General features: G+C 43.1%; 1 protein-coding gene across 11 annotated transcripts in view; it reads left to right on the forward strand.

Moving 5' to 3' along the window:
* Nucleotides 1–26,287, forward strand: part of Cep152 (centrosomal protein 152) — a 60,423-nt gene that overhangs the window by 28,465 nt on the left and 5,671 nt on the right. For 9 of the 11 annotated variants that reach the window (XM_060372034.1, XM_060372037.1, XM_060372036.1 and 6 more), the window contains 13 exons: nt 2,465–2,663; nt 6,822–6,944; nt 7,498–7,607; nt 8,312–8,440; nt 8,565–8,691; nt 9,728–9,856; nt 12,092–12,352; nt 14,315–14,446; nt 16,105–16,755; nt 19,935–20,064; nt 23,982–24,146; nt 25,366–25,462; nt 26,170–26,273. In XM_060372034.1, the coding sequence (XP_060228017.1) occupies nt 2,465–2,663; nt 6,822–6,944; nt 7,498–7,607; nt 8,312–8,440; nt 8,565–8,691; nt 9,728–9,856; nt 12,092–12,352; nt 14,315–14,446; nt 16,105–16,755; nt 19,935–20,064; nt 23,982–24,146; nt 25,366–25,462; nt 26,170–26,273 (2,357 nt within the window). The remainder of the gene's footprint in view (nt 1–2,464; nt 2,664–6,821; nt 6,945–7,497; nt 7,608–8,311; nt 8,441–8,564; nt 8,692–9,727; nt 9,857–12,091; nt 12,353–14,314; nt 14,447–16,104; nt 16,756–19,934; nt 20,065–23,981; nt 24,147–25,365; nt 25,463–26,169; nt 26,274–26,287) is intronic. The other 2 variants (XM_060372038.1, XM_060372041.1) reach the window with 2 other exon arrangements.

Raw genomic sequence — 26,287 nt, forward strand, 5'->3', positions numbered from 1 at the left:
CTAACATTTCATTTAAATAATCTGAAATCTTTCGATTTCAAGAGTGAAAACTTTAATTCAGATATCATTATTTCTTTTTTAGATGGGTTTTTCTTTTTTTAGAAGATTTTGGAAATGGAGATTGACATTTTACACAGTTCCTTATACTCAGCTCCCGTGCCTCTCTATTAACATCTTGTATTAATTGCTAAAATTAATGAACCAATATGTTTACATTATCACTAATGCCTGTGGCTTACTTGGCTGTCCTTACTTTTTACCCAATGTCTGTGATTTTAGAGTGTGTACTAGCCACTATGAAACTGTAGTTTAGAAACTTGTATGACTGTTTTCAATTAAGAAAAAAAGATGCTTCTATTGAGCATTTCATACTTGCATACAATATATTTTGATTATATTTGTCTTCTCTACTCCCCACAGTGCTTTCTAGATCCACTCCATCTTGTTGCTTTGTATTTTTGTTGTGTTTTGTTTTTGTGGTAAATGACCCACTGAGTCTAATTTGTGCTGGCCGTATACTCGGGAGGAGGGCCGTCTGCTGATGGATGTATCAGGGTCAGTACCTTTAAAGAAAGCGACTCTCTCCTCAGAAGCCATCAGCTAAGAGTGGGGACCTCAGGGAGGAGGGCCATCCACTGAAGCATGGATGTACCAGGGTCAGTACCCTTAAAGAAAATGACTCTCTCCCCAGAAGCCATCAGCTAAAAGAGTGGGGACCTCAGAAGCACTCCCTCTTCTTCCTGCTGCAATGGTGACTGGCTTCGTCTTTGCAGCTCTTTTTCTTTAAAACAATATATACAGTATATTTTGATCATTTTCATCCTTACTCCTCCCTAACTCCTCTCATATCCACCACTCAACCTCATCTCCTCCTAATTTTGTCTTTTTTTTATCTTCTCATATATTACATCCTGACTGTAGTTTCCCCTTCCTCCTCTTCCCATCACCTTCCCCACCCCCTGCCTGTCCTCAAAAAAGAACAGACCTCCCATGGACTTCAACCAAGCACAGCATAACAAGCTACAATACGACCAGGCACATACCATCACAGCCAGGCTGGATGAGCCAACCCAGTGGGAGGAGAAGGGTCCCACAAATAGACAAAAGAGTCAGAGATAGCCCTGATTGCCACTATTAGTCCCACAAGAACATCTAACTAGTCAGCTATATATATATATATATATAATCATATATATATATGATGCAGAGGGCCTACATCAGACTCCCACAGGCTTCCTGATCTCTCTAACCCCTATGGATCCCAGTCAATTGATTGTGTGGGCCATGTTGTTGTGGTGTCCTTGACTCAACTCTTGTTCCTCCGACCTTTATTCTCCCTCTTTCTTAGGACTCCCTGAGCTTTGCCTAATGTTTGACTATGGAACTATGCTTCTGCTCCCATCAGTTGCTGGAAGAAGTCTCTCTGATGATGATTGTACTAGGCTCCAGTCCCAAAACACTCTGCAGGCAGGACAAACTGTAGGTTGAAGGTTTTGTGGCTGGGTTGTGTAGGTCCTTTATATAGGCAGCCATAGCTGCTGAGAGCTCATGAGGGCAGAGGTCCTGTCATATCACACACACACACACACACACACACACACACACACACACACACACATTAAAATTACTTTAAAAATTACACTCATTCTAAGCCTTAAGCTATTGAAAATAGAGTTGAGTTTAAAGGCTGGCTACAGCTCAGCAGCAGAGCATTTGGGGAGCATGCACGAGACCAGTAGGGTCAGCCCTTATTACTGCAGAGAAAGGGAAGGGAAAGGGAGAGAGGAAAGAAAGGAGTTTAGATTAGCATGGTTTTTGTTTTAGATTTCTAGTTGCTCTGCAGTTGGAAGAGAACAGTAGATGTTGGTTAGGATAGCTGATGTTTGCTATTTTTTCTTCCTCAATGTCTGTATTGCCTTGTTCAGTGTTAGCATGACACATACCAAAAATCACAAGTGTGAACTATGTCAGAGTTAAAGTGCTTGTATCTAGGCAGAAAGACTAAGGAGGGAAGTGTCTGAATGAACTTACTTTTGTGCAAAGGTGATATCCCTGTATATGACAAAGTTCCAACTTACTTGTTTTTGTTTTGTGTGTATTAGTGTTCTGCTTGCATGTTTGTGTGTGCAATACATTGAGTGCCTGCACAAGATCCTCTGAAGCTAGAGTGTGATGGTTGTGACCCACCAAGAGGCCAAGCAACAAGTTCACTTAATCACCAAGCCATCTCTCCAGCCCCCCAAATTCTTTAGCAGAGTTTGCAGGTGGCTCAGTGTTAGAATACTTGCCTAACATATATGAGGCACCTGAAAACAAAGAAGCAAAGTGTTGAAAATAAACTTGGTTCAAAATGATGTGACTGTAAAGGTGTAAAAACATGATCACCATGTGGGTAGGACTTTAAGGAATAACCGTGTTTGATTTGTTACTTGGTTTAATGCTAAGCCAAACATTTCCCCATCAGCAGTGCACAGCAAGAAGCCCCAAATGAAGAGCTTTCAAAGGATGAGGTTATCCTGAGGTTGAAGACACAAGTTCAGCGCTTGCTGAATAGCAACTCTATGAAGCGGCATCTGGTGTCTCAGCTACAGAGAGACCTCAAAGAGTGCCGTGGAACAGCGGAAGCTCCCCAGCAGTCGAAGGATGGTGACAAAGGCATGGAGGTGAGGTCTGTGGAACCTGTACAGTTAAGAAGCCCCTTTGAAACATGCAGTATAGAGACAGTATAGAGAACCTTTACGCTTTGTATATGTAAGTAAAGTTCTTGATTTCCTGGGGTTGATTTGACTCTTAGAAGTAAAGCTTCCAGAAAAAAAACCCACTTGATAGGGTATATTTTGGCTTGTTCTTGGCACCTAGTAAATGAGATGCCAATTAAGCAATTTCTTTGTTCACAAATGAAAGGAATCCTTTTTTTTTTAGCTTTTTAAAAATTTTAATTTTTTAATATTAATTACAGTTTATTCACTTTGTATCCCAGCTGCAGCGCCCTCCATCATCTCCTCCCAATCCCACCCTCCCTCCATCTCCTTCCATGCCCCTCTCCAAGTCCACTGATGGGGAGGTCCTCCTCCCCTTCCATTTGACCTTAGTCTATCAGGCCTCATCAGGACAGGTTCCTCTGTGGCCTGGTAAGGGTGCTTCCCCATGGGGGTGGGGGTGGTCAAAGAGTCAGTCCCTGTTCCCCTTACTAGAGAACTCACTTGGACACTGAGCTGCCATGGGCTACATGTGTGCAGGGGTTCTAGGTTATAACCATGCATGGTCCTTGGTTGGGGTATCAATGAGAGGAATACATTTTAAGAGGGTGTGGGCATTTTGTCAGGGTTGGCTCGAGACAGCCATGCCTTCAAACCCTCTAGTGAGATCCCTTCGAGACTCTGCTCCCGAGCTTTCCCTGCCCTGTTACAGGAGCTGGTCTCTGAGGAAATGGGTATATAGCACTGGCTGATACTTCTGAGTTGTGTCTTTTAAATTTTGAGACTAGCCTTCACATTGTAATCCTCTGTCTATGCCCCTGAGTGTGCTCCCATGCTCAGGTGTGTAGATGAGGAAAATGAAGGGCAGTCTGTGATCCATCTTAAGTTATCAGTCAGCCGCAGGAAACTGAAGATACGCTACATGACTGAGATGGGTCAGGGTTATTGCTGGAGCTCCAGTCACCAGACTTTTTTTTTTGTTTGTTTGTTTTTGTTTTTGCTTTTGTTTTTTTGAGATAGGGTTTCTCTGTGTAACCTTGGCTTTCCTCACAGAGGACTCACAGAGGAACTCACAGAGATCCACCTGCCTTTGCCTGCCCAAGCGCTATGATCAAAGGCATGTGCCACCATGCCCAGCTGACTAGATCTTGAGAGCAACTTTTTTTCCTCTTTCTCACAAACTCACCATCTGTACAGTTAAGAAAAATAATGCAGAAATGAATTGATAGTTAAGAAAAAGATATAGAAGGTTAAAAGGGATGCAGGGAGTATATTCCTTTTCTCCTAAAGGTAAGTAAGTTTTAATGTGACTATTGCTTTTTTATCTCCTGGTTCTTATGCTGGGAGTCCTGTTCATTAACAAATCCTGTCAAAGTATGTGAGGTGTTCTAAGATGCCAGTTATTGTGTCATAAAAAAAGTTGATTACCCCATGAAATTTGTGTCACCATTGCACACGTGGACATCCCTTACCATAACAATCAATACTGTAGTCAGCAGTGTTTGCAGCTGAGTGGGACTGTTGCCTCCCCCTCCCCCTCCCCCTCCTGTAGAGTAACTTCTGGTACTATAAAAGAAAGTTGGTTTGTGTTCGTTAAACATTCAAGTTTGGACTGTAGTATATGACATGATGAGTGCTTTACCCTCGAGCATTGCGTGGACTCTTCTTTCCCAAATCATTATTACAGAACTTTCAATTAGCCTGTGAAGTTAGAAAGCATGATTGAAAAGCATTGGGAAGTCTGTGGAGAGAGAGGAAACAGTTGCTATTCAGTTTTGTTTTTGAAAAGATACGATGTGTTGGATTTTGTGGCATTCATTGATAATAGAAGTATAAGGCACACGTTACTATTTGAAAGGTAGTTTGGATTTGTGGAGCCATGTACAATGTAGCACTTTGCAACAACATATATGTAGCTGGTGTTTGCAGTCCCATAGCCACACACCAGGGGTTAAAACTAACTGTTCTAATCCCAAGTGTGGGGGTATGTATTGTTGTGTGTGTGTGTGTGTGTGTGTGTGTGTGTGTGTGTGTGTGTGTTTTAAAGAATCCAAAATTACAGAATTCTCACACACATCTACATTAAAAAAAAAAACAAAAAACCCAAAACTGTTTCTATTAAAGCTTCAGCTGGATGTGCTGGTGCACACCTTTAGCCCCAGTCTTGGGAGGCAGAGGCAGGCAGATGAACTCTGAGTTTCAGGCCAGCTTGGTTTACATAGAGAGCTCAAGGCCAGGCAGAGCTGCACAGTGAGAGCCTGTCTCAAACGAAACAAGCTGTCGAAGCCTGCTGTTGGATGGTATTTCCAGGCTAATCTAGGGTAGAGATTAGAAGGCTGCCGTGTGCAGCCTTAGGCAGAGTCTGAGTGTAGATCATAGGTGCCATTCATTCCAATTGACCCACTGTGTGGTTAAGACAGAATGTAGTGGGGTTAGAGAGAGGATCTGAGCTTGGTTCCCAGCTCTCTTGTTGGGCAGCCTCATGAGATATAATGCCCTCCTGTGGACTCTTTGGGCATTGCACATATGTGCACACATACACACGTGCGCATACACCTCCACACATATACAATAAACATATAAAATATATTATATATGTATTAAAGATAGAATATGGAAAGGTCTTAGGAAGACCTACCAACAGTTAGAGTCCATATACTGAATTCTTTGTAAACAAAAGACAGAGAGCTTTTTGTGTCTGATCCCCAGGAAATTTCTTCTGTATATGTGTGCTCATGTGAGTGTGCACATTCGTCCTGAAAAAAGGTGGCTGGTGAGGGATCAGCCCTAACATACAGGGTCTGTATACCACCCTTGACAAGAAGCAATTTAAGAAGGGTGTGTTTTAAAGGGTATGGCTCATCGTGGTGGAGAAGGGACGGAGTTGGTAGGAGAGGTGACGTGCCTGGTCACGGATGCCATCACAGGAAGCAGAGGGAGCTGTGCGCTGGCAGTCACCTGGCTTCCTCTTCCTTTTACTTCATTCCCCGTCTGCGGTCCATCAACTGTCGCCACCTCTGTCCAGGGGTTCTCACAGGCACATCCAGAGGTGTGTCAGCTCCTGACTCTAGACACCTTGAAGTTGATGGTTCAGTGTAACAGTCTTCCTTCCACCCTTTCTCAGCTTGACACAGACACATCAGTTTTAATCATAACATTTACCTCTGACGCTCAGTTAAACTCCTAACTCAGACACGCTCAGTGAGGAGTGTGAGGTCCATCTAATAATATCTTAACAGTTACAGTTGTTTTTCCCACACCCGCTGCGTCTGCAGCTTTAAGTTTGTTCACACTCCTTTCTCCAAGGTGCACATTTTAAATATCTTTCTGCTTCACCTGCTCTTCGCTGGGTACTTGACTGAGAACAGAGTCTGTGAGCAGTAACCATTCCTCAGCCCAGATGCTGTGATCTCTGAAAAAGTCTTCCTCAGAGTGATTCCCACAGATTAGTCCATTGCTTTCAAATTTAGCCTTACTCAAATTCTCAGGGCGCAACAGAATGTAAATGGGTTCTTTTCTAGAATGTTCCACAAATGGCCTTGTGGTCCAGTTGCCAGCTGAAACCCAGAGAGCCAGCTTCACTGTCTAAATTTCTGTTAGCCTCCTGGTGTGCCCATATTCTACCAGAATAGCCCAGTGAGCTCTGCCTGCAGCATTTCTCTATCTCGCGGGCTCACAGTCTCTGAAATTCCTTTGGCAAAGCGGTGGAGGAAGCCTGTTAACCATGTGGCCATGTGGTCAGGCAACAGTGCCCCTCTTTGGAACAGTCTGTGTTAGTTTTCTTATGATTGTGACCACATAACATTGTGGGATAGATTTCAGGTACTTTCGGAAATTGAGTGGTTAGACGTATTGATTCTCTGTTAGAGAGTAAGGAACTTCTAAATATGGAAACGTTCAGATGGAAGGGGACACAGAGTTACATAAACGAACAGGTTCCACTCTGGGCGCACCACAGAACGCAGGTGAAAGAATCGCTAGCATCTCCTTCCCCTCTCGTTCAGTAACTGAAAACCATTGCACTACCCAAAGCACATTTTTTTTCCTAAATGAAATTATTGCAAAATGTAAATGTTTATTTGCTTTGTTTTATTTTAAACTTGAAACCATTATCTGTTTCAGACTAAAACAGATATCTCTGAAAAAACACCTAATCAGTTATGGCTTGATTCTTCTGAGGCAATTGTCAGAGAAGATATTCTACGACTGAAAAATGAAGTTCAAGTTTTACGACAGCAGAATCAGGTGAATAAATGTCCTGGCCTTAATGAGGGGTTTGATGGCCTTTTTGACTGCAGAGGTAGCTCAGACTTACAGAACAGACACAGGCAACGGTAGCAGGTGGACATGGCTCCAGATGGACTTGTGGGTTCCTGCGGTTTCTCTTCCTGGTGAAGTCATTATTTATTAGAAGGTGAAGTCATTCCTGTTCCACGTGGTAACCTGACCAATAGGTTTGCTCTTCTCTTAGCCCAAATGTAAAACTTTGTTTGTTTAGATGACTATTATTGAATTCTAAGACTAATTTTAAGGTATCAATTAGCTAATACTTATGGCTAAATATTTTCATCTAATGCATTTCAAAACAAATACAAGATTTAGAATTGCTACTTACCTATTAGAATACTACTTACACAGAAATTCGTCTGTGTTACTAAGGTGTGAAAATGCTTTATCTTTTGTAGAATTACGAAGGAGAGATCGTATCAGATCGTGTTGTAAGGCCCAGGGCCGTAAGATGTCAGACTGATGAGTGCGTGTGGTGTTTCCTTCCTGTAATCTTTCATTCTGTGTCCAGGAATTTAGAGAAGCTGAAGAAAAACTGAGGAGTACAAACCAGGACTTGTGTAGTCAGATGAGGCAGATGGTGCAAGACTTCGACCGAGACAAGCAGGAGGCGGTCAATAGGTGAGTCTGTGTCGGTGCCCAGTGCTTTCTCCTGGGACAGCTCCCTGGAGAGCCCAGGCTTTAACCCTTGGAGCCCCCTTCCCCTTCCCCGAAATGGAGTGAACTGTCCCTGTGGAGATCTTCGATCGGCAGAGGTTAGCCCCTGCGTCCTGAATTACAGTGTGGAGCACTGACAGTGTTATGAGGAAGGCGAACTCTAGCTTGTCACAACTGCAGTTCACTGAACTACGAGAGCCGTCTCTGAAGGCTCATCTGGGAAACGGAGGGGCTTTGTCCTCCGAGCACAGAGTTAGAGATTTGTAAACAGCCCGTTGGAAGATGACTTGTAAGTTCGTACACCGCTGGTATTTGTGTATTAGACATGCTTGATTTGAATTTGGGGACCGTTTCTCAGTTACCTCTTTAAACAGTTACTTCTTTATAAGCGGCAGACCTCAGTGCAGGCTGACTCTTCTGTCTGAAGTCCTGGGACATTCTCACACCCAAGTGTCCAGTTTTCTCTAAAAACGTGAAGAAAGAAAAGTGTGAAGATTCCTGTGAAGACCACTGGTTTTAAATTAACTACTCTTGATTTTGGTTAGGGGGAAGCAGTCTGATGTAATAATAATTTGCATTAATGAAAAATGAGGGGGCAGGCAGGTGGGCCGGCCGGACAGTCCCTCCTGCCCTGGTGCTGCATAGCTCTAGCGCCCCTCTCTCTCTAGGTGTGAGAGGACTTACCAGCAGCACCACGAAGCCATGAAGGCCCAGATCCGAGAGAGTCTTCTAGCGAAGCACGCTGTGGAGAAGCAGCAGCTCTTCGAAGTCTACGAGGGGACCCAGTCACAGCTCAGGTAATAGGGGCCTCTGCTGCCTGTTTCCTCAGGAACTTAGAGGAAGTAGTTTGTTATGCAGAAGTTGTGTATGTGTGCTTGTGTGTGCACACACTCCCTTACTTGCCACTTCTGTGTCTCCGAGGTCTGACCTTGATAAGAAGAACAAGGAGATGGCCGCCGTGCAAGAGTGTTACCTGGCAGTGTGCAGAGAGAAGGGTGAGCTAGAGTCCGCTCTCAGGAAGACCGTGGAAAAGGCTCAGGAGCAGAAGGTAGGCTGCTCCCGCCGCTTCCTTCTCACGCCTCCATCATTCACACTAGCAGAGTGTTGATAGAGGCCGCCTTCTTTGGTCATGTCAAACAAATTCAGCTCACAAAATTAAAAAATATCGAAATTGTTATTAAAATCTCCGTAGAGAGGGTGACCAGATTGGGGGGAAATCACATTTAAAAATTTTAATTTATGGTTTATTTTATATTTTTTAATTATGTGTATGTGTGTGTGTCTGTGGGTATGTGCACGAGAGTGCAGTTGCCTGTGGCCGTGAGCGCTGCACACAGTGTGTCTTCAGCAGCCGTGAGCACCGCACCCAGCGTGCCAGCAGTGGCCATGAGTGCTGCGCAGTGTGTGCCATTAATGGCTTTCCCTTTACACCTGTTGTGCTCCCTGTAGACAATTGTCATTTTATTGTCCTGGAGGTCTGACTGCTAGCTTGGACCAGCCTGCAGGCCACAGTCTGAAAGATTCAAAGCTAGAGACTAGATGCAGAACCTTGACTAAATATTCTGTCTAGACGTTCTGAATATTGCATCTTAAAGCAAGGTTTTCCATCACATATTGCAAATGGCAGTGGTGAGCAGATAGGGTGTTCAATTCATGTGACATTTTGGTTCTATTTCAGTAGACCAACATGATGGAAAGCGTGCCATGTGTACATGTCACTCAGGGAAATTCTTGAAAGGAGCAGTGTTAGGTAGTGTTAGTTACAGAGTTACAAAGGACTTAAAATTGCTTAGAAGTTGAGACCTTAGCTTTCAGTGATTATATAAGTACTGAAATAGGGAGACAATCTCTGATGTGAGTGTTAGGTAGGGAGCTCACACAGAATTTATGCAATAAGCAGGACAAGGTTCGTGCCACGTGTGCTCTTCTGTTTTTTATAGACAGTCTTACACTGTAGCCCAGACTGGCCTTGAATCTGCTATGAAGACAAGAGTGACCCTGAAGCCCTCACCCTGCCTCCACCCACTCTGAAACATTTTAACTTGGTGACCGCTAAGACTCCAGAGACACTTTTTCATTTGCAGAAACAGCTTTTGGAAGACAGAGAAGAATGTGTAGGCAGACTGAAGCTAGAACTCGAAGAGAGGTACCACGAAACTCTAAAGACGGAGAAACAGAACTGGCTGAAAGAACAAGAGCAGGCCGAGAAAGAGGTGACGTCCCTGGAGCTCACCGGGAGAACTGGAAGAAAGGGGCTGGTCGGAGTGGCTGCTGGTCACTCTATTTATTTTATTTTTCCCAGCCCTGGCTGGCCTGCAGTTTGCCCTGTAGAACAGCCTGGCCTTAAACTCACAGAGCTCTGCCCGCCTCTGCCTCCTGAATGCTGGGATTAAAGGAACGAGACACTACACATGACTTCTGGTCACTCTATTAATAACTCTAGATCATTCTTCCTGAACTTGGGACTTATCATTAGTTAGCAAGTAGCCATCTGTGTGTCTCAGAGTCTGGCTGTCAGCACCCGTCATACCACTTTGACTTTTTAAAAGTACTCCACGATCTGTATCCAGATTCAGGAGATACTTTTTTTGGGTATTTCTTTCATTCCTAGAAATGGAACTATGGCCTAGTTTCCTATTCTGAAATGACTGGAATAAGTCTACACCAGTATCTCTAATTATGTAGTTATAGACAGAAATAATTCATGTATTGGATTAGAAGAAAAGTGATGGGCAGACTCAGCACCACAAACTTTAAGAAATTAATTTAGTTAATGAAAAGCATAGTGTGTTGCTTAGGCCATTTTCATGTTAGTATAAGAATGGCCTCCGCAGCCAGCGCCACGCCCTGCTTGACTTCCCTCTCCTTGCCCGTCCCTTTAGTTCCTTTTGTTCCCTCACGGTCTGACTTGTACTTTCATGCTGCCTGCATACACTGGATGGTATGCACCTTTATGAATTCTAAGACCCACAGGTGAGAGATAACCTATTTATCTTTCTGAGACTGACTTGATGTGCTGGGTGTCCTTAATCTTCGGCCGCATCTGCTTTCCTGCAAATGCTGTAACTTGGTTCTGTATGAGTAGGGGAATGCTGTTGTGTGTAAATTGCATTCTTTGTTGGTCACCCTGCTGCTGATATCTAGGTTGAGTCTATAGGTAGCTGTCATATGCAGCAAGACAGTGAACATGGCTGTGTGAGTGTCTCTGGCATGTGCTGTCTTGGGTGTTTTGGGTAAACATCCAGGAGTGGCCTGGCCTGGCCTTTTCATAGCTTTGTTTTCAGTTTCTGAGGAACCTCCACACTGGTTTCCACAGTGTCTGAACTGAGCTTAACCCTTCTGCCCGTGGTGTGCATGGCTTCCCTTTGTCTCACCAGCATGTGGTACCTGTCTTCTCTTCGGCCTCCTTTTTAAGACAGGATCTCACTTTGCAGCCTGGAACTTGCTATGTGGACTAGGCTAGCTGACTCTTCTGCTTCTGCCTTCAAGTACTGGGGTTAAAGGCATGTTGCCTACCTAGTTTCTTAGAAGTTTAAGGACCAGAGTATGATCTTAAACACTTAGAAATAAAAGCAACAACAAAAACAGAGTTCTAGCTTGTTTAAGCTAGATTCTGCCGTGAGCTTGCCTATTCTGTTAGTTTGGTGGCCAGGAAGTACTTGCAGAACTCCAGATTTTCAGCAGATGGGAACAAGCAAAAAGGAAAGGCCATCTGGCTACTTTATAGTTTTGCCTAAGACTAGTTAGACCACGCCACTGCATTGCTGAGAGTGAGAAATCACGAAGAGGTTCTCACCATAATGCCTCCCTCTGGGTGCAGTCTACTTGGTAAACCATAGTTTATAGTGAGTAAGATTCCAGGGTGCTCCAGTCAGTGAGACTATTTTTATACTGCTCAACGTAAACTCAGTGCTGGCTTTGTAGAAAGTGTTATTGAGAAGAAACTTCAAAGTCAGTAGCAAACAATTGTGTTAGTTTTTGTTGTGACATCTCTACAGCAGCAGAATCAGAGGTTCTAAGTACATACTGACCCTGAGGTAGTCTACGCTTAATGCTATAATTAAGTCTTCATGCTAATTCTGTTCCGTAGCTAAAGCCAAAGAGAAAATTGCAAGTGTTGCTTGAGAGTGTATTTTTGTGGGCTAAGTTTTAACCCTTATCTGAGTACTACATAGTAATTGTCATGTGTATCCAATGGCTGTGGCAGGACACACGCACCCACTGTGCGGAATTGGAAACCTACCTGGAGCATGAGATAATTTGTGAGACTGTGACCTTGAGCTTTATGATGACAACTGCATTGCAGTGTCGGGGCTGTCCCCAACGCCAAGGTTTTAAGTACACCTGTAGTTGCTTTTTTGAGTAACTTTAATTCTAGTTTTTACTTCATTCCAGTGTTTTTTTGTTTGTTTGTTTGTTTGTTTGTTTCTCATTCCTTCTAAAAACAGAGCAGACAAAAACTCATTCAGCAGCTGGAAAAGGAGTGGTGGTCCAAAGTGAATCACAGTGTAAAGGCTTTGAGGAAGGCAACTTCAGACCACGGCAGCCAGACCGACCAGGTGGCTGCCGTCTCTAAGGCAGAGGCAGCGGTCCCGGCCGACGGGCAGGCTTGCCAGGATCAGCAGGAGAAGGAGCTCGCTGTCAAGGAGGCTCTGAGGAAGCTGGAGGTTGAGTTGGAGCTCAAGCACTGTGAGAGTATCGCACAACAGGTGACAGACACCACCCGTGGGCTGGAGTTTGGGCTTGCTAGTTAACGAAAACACGGGGAATGCTGCCTTGAACTGGGTTGTAACCTGACACATGTTAAATGTTTTCGCATTTCTAGAATAGAAAAGCTACTGTGGTTATCTCAAACTTTTTTCATTTGTGCTATAAAACTCTTTCTGTGTTTTTTGCATTTTCAATAAGTTTGCTTTCTGAGATCTAAGTGTTAGGCTGCCCCTCTCTTTCTCTCTTTCTCTATGTGTGTGTGTGTGTATATGTGTGTGTATATGTGTGTGTGTGTCTTGTGTGGGGTGTTTTTAACATCCAATTTAAGAATGTTTCATATCTAGTTTTATAGAATATATTCCACTAATGTATTTTTAATAGTAATTTTAGATTAAGATTAACAGCATCAGTGTTGAAATTCTATGCAGAGTTGGTCTGCAGGTGTGCCCCCAAGGTGGAGCTTTGTAATTCCCATCACTGGCCAAAAAGTGGTACCATTGCCTTTCTCACAGAGTGCTCACAGCCTCGCTTTAAAGAGGGGTGAAACATCTTCAAAGCAAGACCATGCTTAGGAAAGCACAGAGCGTGCTAACAGATAAAGATGGCATATTCTCTTATATCTAGCTTGGTTGGTGCAGTGATTCTCCAGGAGAGCTGCACTATTTATGCATGAGAGACAGAGTGCAAAAAGCAGGTAATGTCTTAAAAAAATCTGTTACACATTTATTATTTCAGATATTTTACTTGAAGAGGCTCCCCAGGCCTGGTGGTGTAGACTAGTGATAGAAAACTTGCCTAGCACAACAAAATCCTATTTTCAGTCCCAGAACTAAAAGACAGTAACTGAAGTAAGAGTGTTTGAATATCGTTTCTTTTGCTCAATACTCAGCAGTTTGTGGATACGGGTTGTTCTTCATGATAGTGTAGGCTCTTACAGTCGGGAAACACAGGCAGATAAACATCTGTGACATCTCAAGGACACCTTCCATCAGCCAAAGTTCCCTGAAACTGGGCCTGGTGTTGCGCTTGAAGAGACAGGAGGATTGCCACAAGTTCCAGGCCAGCCTGGTCTATACAGTGAGCCACGGGCCAGCCTGGTCTACATGGTGAGCCACGGGCCAGCCTGGTCTACATGGTGAGCCACGGGCCAGCCTGGTCTACATGGTGAGTCCTAGGCCAGCCAGGTCCATGTAGTGAGTCCACAAGCCAGCAATCTTTTGAAGTCTTTACTAAGGTTAAGAAAATGTTGCTTAGAGAAGTGTTTAGAAGTGCTTTTTTTGGTATGGAGGAAATTTTAGAACTTATGAAGAAACCTAAGAAAAGCTAACAATGTGGAGGAAATGTCTTTAGAAGGACTTAAATTTCTGTAGGAACTCTTATCTTCTGGCCATATTTTAACCTAGAGTTTATATGCATGTACAATTAGTACTTTCACTGGAGAGTGTTTGTGTCCCCTCTGCATTGGTATATGTATATTTGTGTTTTAAAAGACAGAAGAAGGAGAGTTTATTAAGCCATGCCTGTGTAATTTGTGGTAACCACATCACCCTTAAAGTTCATCACACTTAGAGTTTTCCCTGAACCTCAAGGGTCATGTGCATTTTCATGTGCATATTCACTCTTGACAGCAGCAAGGTATGCTGGCAATGAGGCTGTAAAACTCCCTCACGGTGTAGTGCGGTGGTTAGCATGTATGTTGCACATGAGCGAGTAGGTGGTGGGTACAATGATTGATAGCAGTAGGCCCTGGGGGACCCTCTGGCCTACTGTGCATGAAGCTTTTGATGACTGCGCTGCTCGTCAGACACAGTTCCCATTTCCTGCTTTACTGTTTGCTGTAGAGTCAGCGTGGCTGTAACCTAGGGAGGCACAATGTAAAATACACAGGAGGTCAGAGATGCTGCGAACTTGAGCCCTGGGAAACTTTATCCTGGCCATGCCACTCCTGTCATCTCCCGTAGGTGGAAACAGCTGTGCAGAATGCCCGCAGTCGCTGGCTACAGGAGCTGCCCACACTTGCAGAGTTCAAGGCCCTGCTGAGAGCCCGGCAGCAGGAGTGGGCGGAGCAGCAGGAGCTGGTCATGGCCCAGAGGGTGAGTGCTGGTTCCGTCACCATCCTCCCATCTCCACTCTGTAATGTGCACCTGCTCCTGCCGTTGAGTCATTGTCCTACACCTGGGCCTAAGCAGGTGGAATCTGTTCCTGTCGCACTGCAGAGGAACACAGTTTATCTTAGTGCCTTAAATCTCTCACCATCAGAGATGGCCGTACTTAGAAATTAACCCCATTTCATCACATGTTGTCGGTTGAGCTTGAGACCAGGCCTCTTCACTCCTCACTATCCTTTCCTGAGCTGTCTGTAGCCCTAGAACATGCTCCCTTCGTGTGTACCCGTCTATCTAGAGATGCCATGCTCTTCAAAAGAAACCGCAACAGTAAAACCGCAAGCCCTCTTAACTTATGGGTCCTAAACTCATTCCAGTCAAAAGGCAAGCAAACTGAAAATAACTTTAAGGTTTGACCCAGTAATTCTAAAATTTCTTTCGAAAAATAAAGGACTAGCCTTTTTCTCAATGTTCTGGAAAAGGTATTGTAGTCCGCACGACAAAATGCGTTTGAAAGCAAAACTGCCTTAATCACAACAACACAGTTCGTACAAGACAGGCTTGAGGGATACGCCCAACTAGAAATAATGTTTAACAAGTTGTTTCAAAGCTGCTGAGTAGTCTTGTGATAGCACACTAACACTTGGGGAGAGTAGTTTTACCCACCTGTGTATCACAATAAACTTTAAGTTGCTAGAGTTAAATGTTTGAAAAAGAAGCTGTGGTGGCTACCTGTAACGCCAGTGCTTGAGAGACCTGGCACTCAAGGCCATCCTCGGCCACAAAGAATTGGGGGCCAGCCGGGGATACATGAGACCTTCTCTCAAAGATAAATAAATTTTAGTATTGTGTTTTTACTAGGTAGTAAGTAGTATATGAGTATTTCTTATTTATGTGTTTTTGTATGTCTGAAATATCTCAAAGGAAATATCTCTCAGAGGAAATATGTCTCAGAGGGAGAGAGAACAAGGAGACGGTATGATGATGAGACTCCAAAAGTCAAGGAAAATAATAAAGTTAGGTAAAACAGAGAATACAGATACCCTAAAGGTCTTTAGGAATACAGAGGCGCTTACAATCCCAGCTCTGGAGAAGCTGAGGCAGGGAGATTGCGCATGCCTCGGAGGGTAGAGTGCTCGCAGTGCTAGCATGAGGGTCCGAGTTTGGACCCTCAGAGCTGCGTAAGCCGTGCAGGTGCACCTGTGTCCCCCGCACTGGGCTGCGCTGGAGATGGCGGGAGCAAGGGACTGCTGACCAGCCAGTCTAGTGGAAATGACGAGTTTCCAGGTTAAGTGAGAGACTTCTCTCTAAAAACTAAGAGGGAGCATGATAGAGAAGGGAGTCCCAGTGTTAGTCTCTGGCTCCTTCACAGCACACATGAGCCCATGACACAGACATACAACTCTTTCTCTTTCTCGCTTTCTCTTTCACACACATACACACATGCACACACGCTAAAATAAAATAGAGAAGATACTTTAGTATAAGCATATCTTACAGAACGTCACATCTAGATTATTTTTCCCCTTTTTTTAAAAAGTTTATTTTAAGTGGCTTGTGTGGTTGGGAGGTCAGTCCTGGTACTTAGGATTTGTGGATAATAAAGCAGTCAGATACTTTCAAATCTGTGTTGCTGTATCTTTTAGCTATCACTTGCAATCTGTGAAGCTAAAGAGAAATGGAAAAGTGAGCTTGAAAATACAAAGTCAAGTGTAATGCCTGTCAAGGAGCTAGAAGAGAAAATTCACTCTCTCCAAAAGGAACTGGAGTTGAAGGATGAGGAAGTCCCTGTGATAGTCAGAGCTGAGTTGGCTAAGGCCCGAACTGAATGGAACAAAGAAAAACAAGAAGAAATCCACAAGATTCAAGAACAAAATGAGGAAGATTATCGGCAGTTTTTAGACGATCATCGAAATAAAATCAACGAGGTCCTGGTGGCAGCTAAAGAGGACTTTGTGAAGCAGAAAACCGAACTACTTCTTCAGAAGGAGACGGAAGTCCAGGCACGTCTGGAGAAGAGTCGCAGAGAGTGGACTCTGCAAGAGGCCGAGCGGACGCAACTGGAAGTCCATCAGTATGAGGAAGACATCCTCACTGTGCTTGACTTCCTCCTGAGGGACACCCTGCTGGAATGTGTTGGTGACTCACAGGACAAGCAGCTTTCGGAAGTCATGTCAGTTTGTTCTTCAAAATGGATATCTGTGCAGTATTTTGAGAAAGTAAAAGCCTGCATAAAAAAAGCTTTTGAAAATATGCTATCCTTGCTTACAAACACTATTGCCTCCGAGCTGGAAAAGGTATGTTCTTAGAGCTGTTGACTACCAAGGGTGATTATGATTGCAGAAGGTGAATATGGTGGGTTTTTTTGTTTTCTTCATTTTATAATTACTAGATCTTAATCTAGTCATGTGTGTTTTCACCAATGATTTTACAAGCTTTATTGCAGCAGATCTAATGGATTACATTTGTTGCTTTCTTTTTAATTGCTTCATAGTGCCACCACTATGAGGCAGGACTTTTAGCTGCTAGACAGCTTTTACTTAAACATATAGATGAGGTGTTTTGTTTTTTTTTAAGGGAACATTTTAGGAACTAAATAATTGTGTTCCTAACCACTTGAAGAATATGTCATTAATACAGAGGGTTGCTTGTGGGGTTTTGTTTGTTTGTTTGTTTGAAGAGGTTAGAAGTCAATTTCTTGTCCTCAGTGATTTATGTCTTACACAAAAAGAGCCAGTGAGGTCCCAGAATTATTGAGAAAAAACAAACAAACAAGAGGCTTGATTTATTTGCTGAAATTCCTGGAATCCAGTTTCATAGATTCTCCATGTGTGTGCTTGCAAAATGAATTCCCTGTGTTGTTTAGTCATACAAGAACTGTCTGAGACCAGATAAAACCAGTCTGACCAATTTAGGATTGAAGGGCCGAAGCATTCATGAAAATTTCAGAGTTGTGTTCTAGTGTGTGGCCAGCCTATTCTGGTGTTTAAGACCAGAAGTGGGGAAGTGCCTGATCAGATTCTCTGAGGAGCTTTAGACATTAGAGTTTGGGTCTGGGAACATCTCACCACTGAAGGCTTTTTAAGGCCGTTTTTTGAGCATATCTGGTGCTAATGACTACTGGAAATGCTTATAAGGAGACAAACTAGTGAGTTGTTTTGGGCAAGCCTGTGTTATGATTGGCCATCCAGAAAAAGAGAACCCCGCTCCCTGGCCCAGTTCCTAACTGCAGTACCTGTGGGCCTGTCTCCATCCTACATATGAAAAAGGACAGAAGTATGGAGCTAGGTGGACTGAAATGACCAGCCAGTCTCCCTCGTTCCAGTTCATCTCAGTTCTTAGGTTTCCCCTCGATTTTACAGCAGTGTTACTATTACGTAGTTGCCGTCAATAAAAATGACTGGCACGATCACTTCCCATGAGCATGGCTTGATCCTTCATTGAGAATACTGGGGGAAAACAAGAAAAAGAGCAGGCTTTAGGAATAGAGGTGATGAAGAAATCATGCCAATACTTTCAAATTTGGCTTTCTCGAAAAGTGTTTACAAATGAAAAAAATGATAACACCTTTCTTTTCCACATGTTCATTATAGATGTTTATTACAGTCTTAGTTTAGTTGCTCATGAATTTGAATTTTCCTATAGGTGAAAATCCAGAATTTTAAGGCATTCTCATTTCCTGTCAATACAAAATCAATCTGGAGGTCTTTCAGGGCTTGTAATTGCACAAGCAGTGTAAGCTCATCTGTGTGACCTATTTGGCTCATGGCTGTGGACATGAGACAATGCAGCTAAGAGTTTAGACTTTCACAGCTGTCTTTGGGTGGGTCAGATTCCATTCCTGAGGAAGATGACTTAACGCCTAATCTCCAGTTTATCATGGAAGCAACATTTGACACTGGGGGTCAGTCAGCGATTCCAAGTTCACAGTACACTTTCCATAAACATGAAAGACTGATTTATAGTTTATTAAATCCATAGGGTTTAGAATCGCTCATGGAAATTGAAATAAACCAAAAGCTTGCTAAGATGGAAAGGATGCAGGAAACAAAAAAGACAATTTTTTAAATTTATTTTTTTTTAATAAATTACAGTTTATTCATTTTGTATTCCTGCTGCAGCTCCTTCCTTTATCCCCTCCCAATCATACCCTCCCTCCCTCATCTCCTCTCCTGCCCCTCCCCAAGCCCACTGATAGGGGAGGTCCTCTTCCCCTTCCCTCTGACCCTAGTCTATCAAGTCTCCTCAGGACTGTCTGTATTGTCTTCCTCTGTGGCCTGATAAGGCTGTTCCCTGCTCAGGGGGAGGTGATCAAAGAGCTAGCCCCTGAGTTCATGTCAGAGACAGTCCCTGTTCCCATTATTAGGGTATCTAGTTGGACACTGAGCTGCCATGTGCTACATCTGTGCAGCGGTTCTAGGTTATTTTCATGTATGATCCTTGGTTGGAGGACCCCTGTGCCCAGATTTTTTCAATCTTTTGCTCTTCTTGTGGAGCTCCTGTCCCCTTCAGGTCTTCCTAATTCCCCCCTCTTCCATAAGATTCCCTGCATTCTGCCCAAAGTTTGGCTATGAGTCTCACATTTGCTTTGATACCTTGCTGGGTAGAGTTTTTTAACAGCCCTCTGTGGTAGGCTTCTGTCCTGTTGCCTCTTCCGATCTCCATCCTGTTTGCCTTTCTGAGTGAGGATTGGTCATCTTACCCAGGGTCCTCCTTTTTGCTTAGCTTCTTTAGGTGTGAGAAAGACAATTTTTAAGAAAATGTTTTTTGAAAGATATTAATAAAATAGTTCTTAATGGGTAGAAGAAAATAGAAATATTATTGAGAATTTTAAGCAAACTTACGGCAGTATATTCTGTCCCCTTCCATAGACAAGTTAAAGCTAGATAGCAAGGCTACATGTTCTCTTTCTTTGGTAGTCAGTAGGCGTCTAAAATCTGAAAATATCGCTTTAAGAACCAATGAATTTAGGTGAGTATAATTCCAGTGAGAGCAATGGACATTTGAGAGCCTTTCTCAGTGCCCGTGAAGAAAGGGCCTTGTGCAACAGGTTCATGTCTGTAAGCAAAGTCTGTCTTTAATTTGGCATTCAAGTGGTCTTTCTTACCTAGAACAGAATATGCTGAAGCACTTATTTTGAATATGTTAGGAAGTAAAATATTTGTATCATACTTGCTCGTGAATTTGACTCCTGTAGTGAAAGTATGCTAGATTTTCAGGAATAATTCTGGTAATGTTCACTATCTCCTGTCTTGGGTTTTAGCCAGTGAGGATCCCTGACCATTGCCATATTGGATGTTGTCCATATACCGTGCTAAGAGAAATATTGCTGTAGTGCAAGCAAGGTTGTTGACGTGGTTTCTTTTTGTATTTTTAATATTAGAATTGTTTTTCTTTATTCTTTAACATTAGGATTTTAAACAAATATTTGTAGACATTTTCCCTAGGCATTAAATATGAAGACAATCTATTTCAGAGAAATGTGATCAAGACCTCTGCAGATGCTGTCATCTGGAACACCGGCCAAGGAGATCCTGGGGTCCCAGCATCCCTTCCTGTCTCCACCTCTGGACATTGTGCGCAGTCCTCGGCCTTGCCGGAAGCTGGTATTGATTTTGTGTCCTGTCTAGATTGCATTTTGTATTCAGGAGCAGGGTTCACTGAAACCGTCTTCCATCCGAATGTGCTTCCCTCCATTCACAAATGAGTCTTGTAAGGTGGAGAGACCGGTCAGACATTTGGTCCTAACTGTTGAGAAATCAAGGGTTTCACATAAGAGAATTGTCAAGTAGTGAAGAGTGGAGACTAAGCATTCAAATCACTGAAACTTCTTTCAGTTGTTTTTTCTTTAATTAAAATATAATTGCATCATTTAGGCTCTCCCCTTTCAGTTCCTCCATTCATCCATCCCCTGAACTTATGTCTCCTTTTATTTTATTGTTATTGGTATGTTCCCAGTTGTGTCTCATTTTATATTTTTATTGTGTTTGTATATTTGTGTATGTATGTTTGTATATTTGTGTACATGCAGTGCGAGGGCAAGGACACATGTGCCATCGTGCATGTATGGAGACCAAAGGACAATTTGATGGTTTGTTCTTTCCTGCTGTGGCATCTGGGGATGAAACCCCAGTAGTGAGGCGTGTGCAGCACGTGCTTCTACCAGTGAGCCATCCTACCTACATCCTACGCTGTTTCAACTGTTTTATCAATGGAAATCCTGCTGATGCATTTTGGCCATTTTTTCATTTGTGCAGATTTTAGGACACATAGCCATGTGCTTGGTAATGTGTAAGCATTTGATGTAGTAAGGCCTTAACTTTTTTAAATAACATCTTGGAAATTTTTTAAATTTAGATTTTATATGGTTGAGTATTTTGCCTGCTTTTATGTCTGTGCACCACAGAGGCCAGAAGAGGGCATCAGATCTCCTGGAACTGGAGTTACAGATAGTTGTAAGTCCCCACATGGGTGCTGGGAATCAAACCCAGATCCTCTGGAAGAGCAGCCAGCAAGCTGAACTGCTAAATTATCTTTTCAGGCCCCAAGTAACTTATATCTTGTACTATGCCACAGCCCTTTATAGTCAAGATTTTATGTGGGAATATGAGGCTGTTGCTTATTCACTGAGATTTGTGAACTAGGAATTGGCAAATTTCCAAGATGCCAAGATTCCAAGATGGAACCCTTGTGTCCTTCCTGTATTGCACACACCCTTCTGCTGCCTGGCTGCCGTTTTTGTTTTTGTTGTTCTTGTTGCCAGGGCAAACCCTGAGTGTTGGGTCACACATCCCCATGCACTTGAGGCGTGTTACGTTTTTGAAAGTGGTCTGGGCTGAAGACCAGCGGCACTGTGTAAAGATTCATTTTTCTTTGTCTTGTCGTTTCCTGTAAGCATACCTCTAAGCTCATTAGGAAAGACTGTAGAGTCCTTCACAGTACCACTTCCAGAAATTACCAGGGGGCACGTTAGCTTTAGTGATAGTTTTGTAATCTTACTGTCTTTAAAGAATGTAACCACCGATGGTGGAGTAGTTGATACATGCCAAGAATAGAAATAGTGTGTACGTAAGTGGATAAGCTAACCACCAGGAACCCCCCATTTGGCTTAAGAATTAGAAGGTCAGGTAGGTACAGTGGGGCACGCCTGTGATCCCAGTGCTCTGGGAGGCAGAGGCAGGCGGGTCTCTGTGAGTTTAAAGCCAGCCTGGTCTACAGAGCAAGTCCAGGAGAGCCAAGGCTACACTGAGAAACTCTGTCTCGGAAAAACAAACAAAAAACAAGAGGAGAGACAGAGAGAAGTAGAAAGTCTACAGCGCTCTACCACAGTTCCACCCACAGCATCTCCAGCCCTTGGTAACAGAGATGATTTCCAAAAGCCATTGTGTTGCTTTTTTTTTTTTTTTTTGACCAACACATACTTTTTAACTTAAAAATTATAAAAAACGGATTAATGCCCATTATATTCTTTGTAGTCTGATTTTTCTCCACCTGACATGACACTACCAAGATCTGTCCGTGTGCCAACACTCCAGTTCATCCATAAACATGCATATGTTGTGGTGTTCACATACGTCACAGTGTGTGTATCTTTTGCCAGTAGATGTTTTGCCTGGTTTTCAGTTTTACCATCAGCATTGTAAATGAAAAGTCTGGGATCAGCACGCTGCCCCAGGGTGACGCTGCTGTGGCTCTTCGGTGTTCATGAGCATGAATGGTACCCTGAAATGGGAAAGTTGGGAGGTGCCACAAATAATGACAGTCTGCTCGCTTCAGTGGCCAGATACTCATGGCTTACCCTGTGTCTGCTTCCTACCTTAGCGTGTCATTCACAGTCATAGCTACCTATCTTTGGTAATACTTTTATATATATATATTATTATTATTATTATTATTATTAATCTATATATTATTTTCATCTTATAAATTCTATGTTACTAGGACCAATACTGTTATTTATTGTGTTTTTACTGTATGTCAAGTACTATGCCAAAAAATTTTGTTTATGCCTCCCAAAATTTTAAGTAAATTTTCAAATTTGGAGATAATTTCAAACTTACAGAAAAGGAGTTTGCAAGAGTATGAATAGTTTCATAGATTACTTGTTTAGCTAGCTGTACCCATGATGGCATTTTCTGTTTTGTTTTCATGTGCATGTACGTGAAATGTCATCATTCCAGAACTATCTGAGGGTACGGTCCATACATTGTGATCCTTTCTGCCTAAATGCCTCAGTGTGCGTTCTCTAATAACAGGGATATTTTCTCCTTGCACACTCTAGGTACAGTATGTTTAGCAGTAAAGTATCAACCTGCTGTTTGACTCTGGTTTTGTCAGTCCACCCAAGTGATGTCTAGTGTAGCACTCTCCCCCACCCGTACATCATACTCACTGCCTGTGTCCTCTAAGATAACGTCCTTTGATATAGAGCATTCCCACACCTCTCTCTGTCCTATATCATTTTGAAATGTTGAGGACTAATATTCTCTCTCTTATTCCCATTCTTCTTCTTCTTTTTTATTTAAGCAGAACTTATTCACTTGGGGTTTATCTTCTGTTCTTCATGATTCAATTCAGATTGTGCCTTCTTGGTTGGAAGACTGCACTGGTGGTGTCTTCACGTCTGGAAGCACATAGTGTCCATTTTCTTTTATTGTTGAGGTTGATCACCTGGTCAAAACTGTGTCCAGTGTATTCGTTACATAATTCATCACTGCCCTCCCTCCATCTGCAGCTGATAAGCAGTCTGCAGAGAGGCACTGGGAGGACCAGGCAGCAGCCTTCTCATTAAAGCTTTCTCTTAGATGTGGGGGGTCACGGGTGATTCTTGCCTGATTGTCTTTACTGCACTGTTGCAAAATGATAATTTTTCCAACGACAAACACCTCTCTACATTCATCAGTAGGCACTCAGCTTGTTTATATAATAAAAAAAAAAAAAGATGCTTGCTGGACCATCCATCCAACTATTCATCTCTCTATCCTTCTGTGTCATTATTTGTATGATTCGCATATTCTTATTTTTCAATACTTTATAGTTCATTAGTGTATTTAATGGGCACTCAGATTGCCCAGATTCATCTAGGGGGATCCTTCAGGTTATCACCTGTGTCCTTGCTCTGTGATCATATTTTGTAGTTCTTTTCTTACTTTCTGGCTTGGCAAGGTAGTTCTGTTTCATTTTTTATATACCATCTTCCACTCTTGAAGTTAGCCATTTCTTTAAGAATTCCAGTTCCCTTTGTGGAAAATGGTGTTAAATATTAAGATCTGGCCATTAGGCTTCAGGAATTTTAAACTGGGTACCATTATCAAGTTTTATGCATCAAAACCTTAAGCTTTATGGAGGCTAAGTAACCATCCAGCAAAGTAGCTAGACCCCACTTCTCTCTCAAGCACCCTGCTCTTTCAGTCATGCTGTGGCCTTTGGTCATGAGTCCTGCCATCTGGGTTTCTTCTTTCTTACTTGCCTTAACCCAAATAGTTTTATCAAAAGGTCTTGTGTCATTTACTTTTTTTTACAGATAAAAAGATCTTTGAGTTTAAAGATTTATGCTGTGGACACTGCTTCCAAGAGCGTGAAAAGGAAAAGCAGGAGTGTCAAGTTCTGAAAAGGAAGCTGGAGAAGTACCATAGGCACTTTCAGCGTTTAGAGAGGATGCACAAAGCTACAGTGGAGAAACTTGGAGGTCAGCACTTCCGGCTCGCTGCTACCGCAGGAGGCTGGCTCGTCCTGGCTGGAACATTTAGACAGAAAGCTTTTTTTTAATATGGGTACCGGTTTTCTTTTAGGGTTTATATAAACCAGTTTACATCTGTATTTACTAGTCGAATTAAAGAACTTAACATTTCTTTCTTGATTGATCAGACAGTGAAGGCCTAAATATGTGTCAGACATTGCTCTTTGTACTGGAAATGGAAGTGTTTATTAAGCGAAGCTTTGCTCTGGGAGGCGGAAATAGCATAAATAAAAACTCGTGGGTCTGAGCCAGCTTCCATCTGGCCCATTCATGCATGCTCTCGGGGTTATCTGCTGCCGTTTCCCATTGCTCCTGAGCTGTTGGCCTTCCATGCTCCTCCATCTCACCTTCACCACTAACCTCCACCCTGTTCTCTTGGCTGCACATTTGGAAATATTTCCAGTTTCCTTTGCCTCTGGGCCTTGCTCGTAGTGTCACCACTCTGTCATGTGTACATGACCCTGACGTTTACTTTTTGGTCTGACTTTCATGCTTTAGGATTAACTCACAAAATGCTGTGCCTCCGTGATTTTCTCACAGCTGTGTGGTGCTGCATTTCTGCATGGGCTTCTCCATTCTCTTTGTTGCCGTTCTGTATTCTACTTGCTGGCGGCCATCCACGCTGTTTCTTGAGGATACGGGATACGCCCCATCTCATTTATGTTCAGAGTCATAGTACCCACAATATATTACCAGTAAATGTTTGAATAGTATCTAGATTTATTTTATTTCATTTTATCTTGAGGTTTTTGCTCAAGGATTCTGTACATGAATATAAACTCTAGGAGCCAAGTGTGCCTAGAGCTAGAAAACCCAGTGATCTTGGTGGGGAATGCAGCTTCTTCGTAGAAGTCTCGCACACCATGCGTAATGCTGCCTCCCAGCCGTAGTACTGCAGAACAACAGGCAAAGCAGACCCTTCTGGAGAGGTTGAGTTTAGCTGGAGCGCAGCACAGACACACCACGCAGTTGCACGCAGGTTTCAGGATGTGTTCAGAGATAAAGCCGAAACAGACATTAAACGCTGGGAAAACTGCACCGGGGAAGGTTCCGTGCCGGGCTGACCGAGGAACGGTAACACGAGAGAGCGGGAAGTAGGCAAGCCCTCGGAAGGCCTGCATAGGAACTCAGGGAAAGGCAGAAGGTTAACGCTGACTTCCTGTTACAGAAGAGAACAACAGGGTCGTGGAAGAGTTGATAGAAGAAAACAATGACATGAAGAATAAGTTGGAAGCATTGAAGGCCCTTTGCAGAACACCACCGCGGTAAACTTCCAGTTCAAGGATCATTTCATTTTCTAAGTGCCTCAATATTAGGAATGTTCCCCTGGATTGTTGTGTTCTCATACATAAAATATACTCACAGGAAAGACTGTGTATTATTCCTTTGTTCCATATCATGTAGGCTGTTTATATATATATATGCCATGTATGCATTGTTCAGAAAATTGGGATTTGGGGGCTATTGTAAGTATAAGATTAGAGAAGCTCTTCCCTGTGTTACCAGACGCCCCACACTGTGCTCTCCAGGAGCTCTGGATGCGTTCATCATGTGGATTTGCCTGTATTTATGTAGGCAATCGTAATGTTGATTTGTTGCTTTCATTTTTTTTTTTTCTTTTTGTTTTGAGACAAGGTTTAATGTCTCCCAAGGGTGGGCTCAAATGCAGCTCAAGATGACCTTGAATCTGAGCCTTGGTGTAGTGAGTACTGGGAGTATAGGTGTGTGCTCGCACACCTGGTTTGTGGTGGAGCCCAGGGCTTCACAGGTTCTAAGCAAGTGCTCTCCCACCTGAGCTGCCTTCCTGGCCTTTCTCTGATTTGAAATAACTGAATACTGGCAGTTCCTTTGTGCAAAATCCCAGGCACAGCTCAGGTCATTTTGTTGATGATATAAATGCATGTAAACCTTCCAAGTGAATCTCTTTACTGACCACCCGCCTCTGTGGTTCTACAACCTGGTGTGTTCTTAGGTCACTGTCTGCAGGAGCCATTGAGAGTGCCTGGCTGCCATGCAGCGTGCAGGCCTTGGAAGAGCTTCGTGGGCAGTACATTAAAGCCGTGAAAAAAATCAAACGTAAGTACCAAAGA

The sequence above is a fragment of the Meriones unguiculatus genome, chromosome 18 (assembly GCF_030254825.1).
Source record: "Meriones unguiculatus strain TT.TT164.6M chromosome 18, Bangor_MerUng_6.1, whole genome shotgun sequence".
NCBI classification, from domain to species: domain Eukaryota; kingdom Metazoa; phylum Chordata; class Mammalia; order Rodentia; family Muridae; genus Meriones; species Meriones unguiculatus.